Raw genomic sequence first — 11,030 nt, forward strand, 5'->3', positions numbered from 1 at the left:
TATTCTCAACCGCTGTGTTTGTAGACATTAGCATGCCAACTAAGCCCAGGAGCACAATTTGGTTTCCTTCAAACTGCTGAAACAGAGAAGAGGTTCTTAGATACAAATAATGTAAATAAATATTTGTATTGTCAGGTCTGCTAGAAAAAGGGGAAATGAAATTCAAAGCACCACTGAAAAGCTTTGCAACTAACAAGTCATTTAATAAGGAGGCACTATATTCAGCGTGGAGTAAGCAGACATGAACTGACGCAGCTGCACACATCTGGTTTGCTGTCTATGCTACTGAAAACCAAACAGGTGCAAGTGTTATGAAAAAGAGTTTCAAAGTAGTGAAGAAACCACAAATGATCTAAATCTTGGGTAGATGGGGGAAGGGAAGAACAGAAGAGAGTCTCAGAGACATTCCAAGTCTGGTGTAGGCAGATTCCCTGAATTACAATCTAAAAATAATTCCCTTGCAGAACAGCCCTGACCAGATTCTCCATAGAATAAGAGTTGCATTCACAGACAGAAAACACAATATTTGGAGTCTTAAGAAACTTGCAGAAACTACGCAAAAGTAATTTCAACCGTGTTGACAACATACTTCTATTCAAGAGGTGTATGCTAAGGCGGCAAAAATACCCAAAACTGGTATAAGATGCAATCTTGTCTTTGCAAAGAAAATATTATCAACTTGATTGTGCATAACAATTCCTTCAACACAACACAGAGGAATGCAATAAAACTCTCGATACGGGAAAGGCAAATGGCTTAAGTAACAGCCTGCAAATTGAAGCATTTGCTTGGAGTCATCCCAAGACAGTTTCTCTGGTTTTCATCCTTCTTGTACTGACTGTGACTCACCAAAGTGTTCACATTCTTCCATTCTTATCTTCAACTTCTTGATCTCAGTAGAATGGACAATTTACCAGATATGGTGATTAAGCTGGAGTCCACCTTGTGAACTCATTTCCACAATTATCCCTCCAGACTGTGTTTTGGCAAAGCTTCCACATGGAAACCTTTCCATTAAGGTTTTATTTCGTGGATGCCACCGGAGATTCAACAGCCAAGTGAATAGGTAAGTTCTGCTTTTGCACTCGGTATGTATCTATATTCAACATCTGCATAACAGTGAACTTTTAGTCAAGAATAATGTTCAAAGCAAACTTGTGGACCTTGCTAAGGATGCAAAGTGTTTATAGGAGTTTAAAGGAAAAAAAATGGTCAAGCCTTTGGAAGAGGAGTCTACTGAGAATTACTAAAAAGACAAGCTGCACCAGACTCAGGAAATCACTGATATGAAAATAGCTGGATCTGGGAAAGAAGTCAGGTTAAGCCTCATGTATATATACTTACCCTGTTTTGATGCAGAGTTTGCTTAGGGCTACAGTCAGAAGCAGGATACTGGGCAAGATTCACTCTGAAAATTTATCACCACTGTTGGGTAGGGTGCAAGAAGACCAGGTTCACAAAGAGCAACATAGAGTAACTTTGCCATCAAGAAACTTGCATCAATGAATTCTCACCACTATACATAAAAACGTAACAAAAAATTGCTTCAGGAAGGTAGGGCTAAGCTGGTGCTACCAGGACTCCAATAGGCTACACAGGGTTTTGTGGAACAAGACACGGAAAGCAGGCAGAAAAGGAAGAAAAAGAGATTCTGAAAATATAATCCGACACATTTTCAATGGCTCTCTGCAGACAGTAATCCATCCTTCAAACCACTTGCAGTGCACTTCACGTGCTTTTATACAACATGAGCAATCCTACCTGCGAGGTTTCACAAGTGAGCTGCAGCAAGCCAAGCTGATTTAACAGGTCAGTGCAGGCAAAAGTGGCCGTCCTGCTCTCCCTGTTCCAGTTCATGCTTTCCCACTCCTCCTCCTACACCAGTTCCAGTCTTATCTGAAACTTCACTGTTTTCAACTAACTAAAGTAATAGACAACAAAAAGTAGCAAAACCATTAATATTCTTCTGTTAGTTTAGTGAGATAAATCACCTCACCAAGGAACAGCTCAGATGAAGGAGGCAGAAGGAGCAGCTGGGAAGCTGTGAGGAGGGGAGTGGACACTGGCCCTTTCAGCATCAGGAAGCTGTTACACACCAGCACAGCGATTTCACGAAAACTCCCCCTAATTCAGCTACTCTTGAACAGAGCTTTTGGCTAAACATGCAAAAAAAAAAAAAAAAAAGATTTAAAAAAAAAAAACAAACCTCAGAATATGTTTTCAGTTTAATGGATTTTTAAGTATTTTTAGATCTTATTCAAACAAATCTATTTATATTTGAAAATATAACAATGCATATCAAGACCTCAGCTTACTATGCAGTCTATTAAAATCATTCCAATCACATTAAAAATGTAGAAGCAATATATATGTTGCTGGAAAAGTGTTAAGAGAAGTCCAATAAATGACTAGTAGCAATGATTTGCTAGGTACCTGGAACCTGGATTTGCCAAGTTACTAAAAGAATGTCTTCTTTCAAAGTACAGATAATTTTTTCTTCATTTTTTGGTTTACTGAGCGAGTTCAGTTGAGTAAATTACTATTTAAAATTAAAAACCCTTCTGAATACTGAAAAGACAGGAAACCTTATTGTCATCATCCTACCTATAGTAAAGCAACTGGATGCAAGGGAATGAGAGGTACTGCATTCTGGTGGGAAAAAAGACTAGAAACACACACATCTGTTTACTAACTACATATCATAACACTTCCTCTTTCTTACTAAAACGTTTCTTTTAAATGCAAAGCAACTTTTCCCCCAGTGTAGTCACCTCATTTAAGTTTGTGGTGTTTAACTACTAAAGGCAGTTTAAAGCCCAAAATAGAACCAAACTTTAGATTGCTTCCCAGCAGCTCAGTGCTGGTAGGTTTCACCTCTTCTAGGTTTTCCTCAAGACAATACACACCATAACAGGTCAGTTGTTTTAAAGCAGTTTTCAAGACCACTTAAAATCTGATCAACTATGTGTTTTGCAAACAATATCTTGTTAAATGTTTTACCTTCACTCAGGCTTTTAAGAAACATTTTAGTTTCAGGTTCCCTAAAAGGAATCTAACAAATATTAATACTGTATGCTTGCACAGCAAGCAGTAGATGTTCTAGATAAGCATTTCTAGAAACTTATTTTGAAATCACATGACCAGCAGTATAATTTTTACATGTCATCTATCAAACAAGGAACACTACCATAGGATTAGAGACTACCAATTCAAAAATCTAAGATAGGAGAAATAACAAGGGGAGATTCTGATGACCTCACAGTCATCTAAACACTATGCAGACCAACAGAATTTGCAGGAAACATTAACAAAAGACATGAAAGTAAAAGTCATAAAACCAGAGACAAATAAAAAGTGATTTGAAAAAATATCAGTAAATTAGTTTGGCATAAAGAGTTAACAGTTTTCTACAAAAATATGGAAAATCTAGTTTATTCAGTCTAGTCAGCCTAGACTCCATGAAGATGTCTGATGTAGTAGCATGCAGAAAATAACTAGGAGACTCAGGTGACCAGTAGATGTCTAGATACCTGAGGAATTGACTAGAACTTGCTATGGACATAACAGAACTAAAAGTAAAATATCAGCTTGGGTGGAGGTTACCTCTCCAGGACTCTTAAGAAACCACCTCAGGACCAATCTTGTGTCTTCAGCAATGACATAGTCAGAAAGCAAGGGTTTTCTAGAAAGCTAGAGGCACTGGAAGAAAACAGGCAACTAAAAATAATGGAAACTATATGAAATTTAGTAGTGTAAAAAAGAGCACGTTTCTACTAGGATCTCAGGGTTGACCTCTGGCAGAGAAGGAGAACAGAGAAGGCAAAGGGTGTATGTCTTACATGGTCACAAGAGTATTTGTATGGTAAGTCTAACACAGTTGCAATGTGATCCAGATGCACAGACAGGGTTTTCTCAAGCACAAAGGGGGAAACTCTTATCTGGAATCTGGAACAGTATATTCAAACTAATCAAGCATGCTCAGCATTCAAAACATGAGACAACACAGAAAATGGATAGCAGGGTGACAGAAGGAATGGAGATTTTATGCAAGACTAAACATTGTGGTCTGAGTAAGGGCTGGGAGAAGATATGACTGCTGTTGGCACATACAGTGGGAGAGCAAATGTAAGCAACAAAGGGAAACTGCTGCATCTAAGAACAGTGAAACATCACTGGCACAAAAATCAACTAGTCGTAGACATATTGGGTGTTGGAAGAAAGGTCTCAAATATCAAAGCACTTAAGACTCCAGGCCATACTTTCAATTTCTTTCAATGGGAGTAGAAGGAAAATAAACTTCTTTTATAAGGCTGGAGACTAAAGACTCCTAGAAAAGTAATCAAATGGGATGATTGCTTATAAATCAGGTGTCCCTTTATTTTGAAGCAGCAAGGTCCTAAAGTTGGAAAGCCTTTTACAACTATACAGAACTGGTATTTTGTGTTCAGTGGTAGTGAAAGCCATCACAAGTCTCTTGCACCAGGGTAAGACTTTAATTCCATCACACTCAATGCTGGCTCTTTGAGGGAACAGTAGCAATATCTGATCTTTCAAGCTGAAGTCTGGGCGTTTAATTTTTTTTTTTTTTCTGTCCAGGGCAACCTTTTGTAGCACATCTACCTCCAAAAGACAAAGTAAAGAAAACCCAGGATTCTTCACTTAGTTGCACACCAGATTAGCAACATGAACACATAGAAGCTAACTGCTGCAAGACTCTTCCTTACTGGACAAGTCAGCAGGTTACATAAGCTTTGAATTTTTAAAAATATGAACAAGCACACTAGCTTACCACCAGACATGTGAGCCTTAGGCCTTAGAACAATGGGGTATTTTCAAAAAGAATTTGAAATGCTCTGCATGATATTGCTTTATAAAAGATAATGGCCTCATTTTACTTCCCGCTTTGCAGCAACAAAAATTTCTGTGTTACTTAGTGTTTGCTTGCATATAGTATTTAGGAACTGCATTATAAATGTACAAGGGATTAAAATCATTGAGACTTAAAAGGCAAGTTTTTTTTAAAGTGCACATGTAAAATGCAGAGAAATAACAAGTGTTTAAAGAAACAGAGAAATTCCATTGGAAAGTAAGAAATACATTTCTCAGCAGTTTCATTTTTCAGCTGTGTTTCCAACTCAAACATTCGATCTTTGTGCTAGAACAAAGATACATGAAAGTGAGTAGAAATCAATTACAAAAGTGAAACTATCTTGTCTGGTCTTGCTATTTGAGGAATAAGGTTTTCAAACGCCTGTTCTGTATGTCTTGGCAGTTAAAATTATTTGTGTTACTTAAACTTAGAAATCCTTTAATTAATTTATTTTTCAGCCAATTCAATTCCAGTCAACCTAGTCAAAGAAATTTACTTCGATCAAAAAAGGATGTTGTTGAACATAGCGATTTCGCTTTGAAATTCTTCATAAGGGTGACAGTCGTCTTGCATTTGTGCTTCTAAAATGCCTCCCACAATGAGGTGCTGACCCGTAACAAGGAACATGGGCATTATCACAATACAAATAAAGGCATGACTAACTGCTGGATACAACGACAGAAGTGAAGTAGTTAATGTTCTCAAGCTAGGGTTTGATAAAGAACCGAGAACACTGCCTGTATGTGTACCAAGACATGAATAAAAAAAAAATGCAAGAAAGAAGCAAGTCACATATATTCCTTCATGATACATACATCTACTAAATTTCTCCATGAAACTGTTACACATGATCACTTTCAAGACTATTGTGAACAAACACATACAGAAATTACATGCTTTAATGTAAACTTAACTGTAAGAATTCAACAAACAAAATAGTTAAGAAACAAAGAGGTTCCAACAGCAACAATGTCTGCAGTATCAAACACACCTACAACAAGTTTTTAAAGGGCAACACCAAACACCAGAATGCAACATCTCACAAAAGTTTTTTCTTCACACACTAGTATTAATTTAAATTTATGCAGTACTATCCCCAGTTGAACCTCAGACGCTGACTCTTTGCTAGATTACATTTAATAACTGAGCCACAAACAGACCCAGGTGAAGTAATGACAATTGTGTAATACAGCTCAACAAGCTAAATCAACCACAATTTCTTCAACATATGTGGAAAAAAGCAGTATGTTGGGTTTGCGGATTTTTTGGCAAACATCAGCCCCATGGTTTTCAGTATGATTCTTTGATTAGTAAAAGATTCAAAGAGGCTGTTGGACTTAAACTGCAGTGTCAAAATAGGTCAAAATTATAATTCCTTAGTTCTCCCAGGAGAAATTCCCAGGACTGCAGACATGTTCGTGCCAACTCAAAAATCATGTTGATCAGAAAACATACTACATTAACCATTTAATTTTTGCCTAGCAAAAAAGTGTTTCTGTGGCTAGAGTAGAATCCATTCCAATAGCTGCTACAGGGAGCCAAAGACTCAGACCAACAGCTGACAGCCTCACTACATTTCTTCATTCCTGTTATCATGTACAGAAGCTGTCTGTACCAGACATTGCTGGTAACGTGATTAGAGGTTTCAGACGTGCCCAGGAGTTCCTTATCTTATGTATCTTTCCTATCAAGGTGCAGAAGAAAGAGGCAAACACTGCTGGTTTGAAAAACATCTACTAGGGATCCAAACAAGAGCATTTCCCAGGCTTTGCAAAATTAGTGAGCATAGAGGCCAACTTCAGTAATACTTAACATACTCACACACTGGCTTGGTTAACAGGAAAAAGTCCCACATCACCTTTTAAAAACAGGGCACAGGAATTATTTACTCACAGTATTACAAGGGCTTTTACAAGTTTTTTTTCCACACTTGAAGAAAGTCGAAGCAGTTTAACTGCATGAAGTTTATGTTTCCCCACGCCCTAAAGGGACTAAGCTATGCTTGCATTTGAAAAACTGGTGATACACAGAAAAAAAACCACTGATGACAGAATCTCCCTTTTATGAGGCACATACGTTGTGCAAATATTGCTTGAAAACAGTGTGATAAAGAGATGTTTTCCATGAATCACAACCTATTAGGAACAACTTAGGAGTTCTTGATACACAGCTATTCCAGCACATTTTTTGTAATAAACTATTTAAATTAATAAGCCACTTCCATACTATTTCACCATCTTTCAAACTTTTGTAACGGCATTTGTAAAAACAAATACTACTCATTAAAAAGTCATAAGAATCATCAGCCATGCATATAACATTTGGTCACTTTATATTAAGAATCCATGTATTAATACATTTGTGACTTATAAAAGGTAGAGGCTTTCACAAATCATTAACCTACATTATTAACTGTTAGAGCATCCAACAGCTTACTCATGGTAATAGCATGGAGCTACCCATTCTACCTTGTATTACTGTGGTCACACCCCTCTGTAACACACCCATAATGTGTTTATAACTTGCAACAGTTCATAAATGATTTATAAAGAAATCTTAAAATGAAATATGCCCCTGTATCTTTTTTTTTTTTTTTTAAACCATCTGGGCTCTGAAGACACAATATGTGAAAGCACAAGGCAAAGATGAAAACAAGATACATCTGATTTTAAGATGACAGATGAAAAAAAAGGGCTTTTGTTATTTAAAAATATATATCTATCCAAGGTATTGATTACTCTCAATATAAGCTAACATTGCAACAGTATGATCATGAGCATAATTTTATGAAGTTTTAAATGGAGAAGGGCACCTGGAGAAGTAGCAGTTTACATATACTTAACTGAATTGCAAAATGAACATAAGCATAGAATTAAACTTTCAATCAGTGTAATTGCTTACCAATTTCAGCAGGTAGTTGCTTGATTTTGTTCTCTCGTATGCTAAGCATGGTGAGTTTTGACAAGTTTTTGATATCCTTTTCCACAGTAGTTATACGATTAAAGCGTAGGTAAAGAGTGGCGAGAGAGCTTAGCCTATACACCACCGAAGGGATTTCTCTAAGCTTGTTATGCCGCAGGTCAAGCATGCGCAGTTTCTTCAAGTTATCAAGAGAGTCAGGCAAACTGGTAAGTGAGTTTTCACTCAGGGCCAGTGTCATCAGGTTCACAAGACAGCCCACCTCTGCCGGTAGGGACTGCAGTTTATTACTGTATAAATAAAGTTCTGTTAACTGCGTTAGCTCTTTGATAGCTGATGGAAGCATGTGTATAGACCTCTTGGACAAGTCCAAGCGCATTGAATTCTCTTCCCGGCATTTATTTAGCTCTTTGATCACTTCAGCATTGCTGGATTTTTTGCGGGTACCTGTGGCTGGATTAGGTCTTTTTATCGTATTGTCCACTGAAAAAGCTACCCCAGGCTGCGTGCTACTGGAGTCCTTCTTTCCATCTTTGGCATCTTTCCCTTTGGTCTTAGGCTCCTTTTCTTTGCTGTCTTTCCCAAATCCTCCAGAGGCTTTGGCCTCCTTCTCCCTTTCTTTTGACGATGGGACTTTTGGATCCTTCTCTTTACAGTCCTTTTCTTTTCCTAGATTACTACTCATGGTGACTCAACGTTTAGCAAGCACCACATGAAATCTGTTTCTGAAGTTCACAAGAACAATTCACTGCTGAGGCGACAAGGATCCTTAAAACATGCAAGCATTGAACCAAGGGAGGAGCTTCATAGGTGTGATACCCATTTGCTACATATTGGTTCTGAAGGCACTCTTTCCTAATCCTGGTATCAGGAGATTCAGCTGTAGAGATTAGAAGGTCAAACGCTCCGTATTAGTATTTCTGTCACATAGAGAGAAGAGAAGCCAAAGTTAGTGTAAATATAAAACTTAACTTCCAGTTAAATGTTGAATGTTTCTACAACAAGCCTATGCACAACTAACTCAGGTTAATGATTTGTCCTTCTCTTCAAATGTCAATGAAAAACCCAGTGCTAAAACAAAAATACTACACATATTGCTCAGAAGACCCACTGTGGTAGAAGAGCTATACTAATTAGTATACATGAGGAAAAAAAAAATTACAATTCTTAAACATAACACTACCTTCAGTACTACATTTGAGTCGCCACCTTACGTTTTAGCTAGTTCTTAGCATAACACGTCATCAACATGAATATTCTCTCTCCACTCCAAGCCCAATCAGTTAATAAAGATCTGCTATAATTTTAAGTGCCTACCTCTTCAAACAAACCTGTACAGCCTTATTCTTTCAGCACAAAAGAGTCTCAATTCGATCTACAGTGAAATCTAATACGCTACTGTAACACAAACACTTCGCCTCGAGATCTCACATCTGACCAGCTCTGAAGCACAGGTCTCTGCTTTTAACATGGAGCAGAACTTTGTCACCAACTTCACATGCTTTGAAGATGCAAACACGAGGATTTTTAAAATAAACCTATCAAAAAGTTAATTGAAAGCTCAAAAGAAATAATATATTATGCTTCAAGACAAGCAAAATTATGAAGGAATTTCTCATGAGAGTAGGATATAACATATCTTTAGACAGTATCTTGAATTTTCCCCCTCAATGACTACAATGCAGCCTAGTAAGTGAACAGACGTCTGAAACCTATAGAACCCCATTTACATTTTTACAAAATCATCATGCATCTTATAGAAAGTAGCTTTGCTTCATGTTTCAATTCAAAACACATGACATGCTCTAGAACTTCACAATTCTGAATACTCTGGAGAGGTTTTTAAATGTTGTCTTTGTGAAAGAAAATAAATGGTCAATCAATGGCAACAATAATTTCACGTCTCCATATTAGTCCACCTTTTAGCCTTGAACCAACCTTCCTTTGTTACGCAGCATTCACTGATGAAGAAAGTTTGTAGCTCAGAATTGTTTCCCCAGCCACCTGAGTTACATTAAAATACCCTTAAAACCTCCACAAGAGCTGTGTCACTGTCCTGGCATTCCATCTTCTGCACAAGTTCATAAAGCTCATAATCAAAAACCAATTAAATAATATTTTGCATACTTAAGCCATCAGAAAGTAGTAGAAATACAAACATTTTTTAGCAAAGCTCAAGTAACTATTTTTAATTACACAGTTATGCTACGTATGCTTGCTTTCAAGTGTAAACACATGCTTGGAGAACACAAAGGAGCACGCTTTGCTCAATATATTCGTTCTCATTAAAAAAAAAAATGTAAAGAAATTCTATTTAAGGACAGTAAGAAGGGCAAGCCACTTTACCTCAGCTGCAAATCAAGCTGTTCAGTAACAAAGCTCACAAGAGAACCTCCCCCAGGAGATGGCTTCCAGTCCTTCACCCTGATTAATTACTGCTGCAGTACCACCAAGTGTGTGCTACAAACCCCGTAATATCAAAAAACCCTACTGTCTCCAGTTACTGTGTTCTGGACAACTCTGTTGTAAAGGACCATGGCTGTTTGCTAGCAGCAGCAAGCAACAACAGCTTTTAAATTGGAAATTGTCTCCAATGCAGAGCTCTCTAAGGCAACATGAGCCAGATCCTTACTGCATCCTTAAGATTTCCACACAGCTTTTACACCATCCATTAACCAATCTGTCCTCAGGATTACCAACCTCACTACATTATATTTTAAAACTTGTTCTCAGCACTTTATAATCTGCGTGCTTGTAGAACTCCAGCAATAGGAAATGTAATGACTCCAAATGCAAAAACACAGCTGACTAAAGGGTGGGAGCCTGAAATGCCTGACAACTTGTTTTCAGTATGAAAGGTAACACAAAGAATTGAGAACTAACACAGTTTCTAAATTCTGATAATACACAGAAAACTCAGCCATGCAGCAGTGCCAGACAGCTACTGCTCCACATCAAGCCCCTGAAGTGCAAAATACTCAAAGGGCTGCTGCTTTCATGAGCTTTCAGTTTAATCAAATTTAGGACCTGCCAAGAGATTTGTTTCATTTCTTATGTGCACTGCAGCTGAAGGAGGTTTTGAAAGAGCCTCAAAAAGGAAAGACGGCTGGAGATTAGTACTGCTGAAAGCAGCTTGGTAGTGCGAACACTCCAAATAATCTGCACGCATTTCACTGTCTTCGTTAGCAATTACTTTAATTGCACCTAAAAAAGGGGGGGGGGGGGGGGGGGGGTGTTCCCT

The 11,030-nt window shown here is 37.7% G+C and overlaps 1 protein-coding gene across 1 annotated transcript in view; it reads right to left on the reverse strand.

Moving 5' to 3' along the window:
* The window catches only part of SHOC2 (soc-2 suppressor of clear homolog (C. elegans)), a 39,627-nt gene extending 30,923 nt beyond the window's left edge, over positions 1 to 8,704 (reverse strand). Inside the window, exon 1 of the mRNA XM_010564745.1 lies at positions 7,772 to 8,704. Within this exon, the coding sequence (XP_010563047.1) occupies positions 7,772 to 8,474 (703 nt within the window). The 5' untranslated portion in view covers positions 8,475 to 8,704. The remainder of the gene's footprint in view (positions 1 to 7,771) is intronic.
* Between the last annotated feature and the right edge of the window lie 2,326 nt (positions 8,705 to 11,030).

Source organism: Haliaeetus leucocephalus, unplaced genomic scaffold (assembly GCF_000737465.1).
Source record: "Haliaeetus leucocephalus isolate CR32 unplaced genomic scaffold, Haliaeetus_leucocephalus-4.0 Scaffold184, whole genome shotgun sequence".
NCBI lineage: Eukaryota > Metazoa > Chordata > Aves > Accipitriformes > Accipitridae > Haliaeetus > Haliaeetus leucocephalus.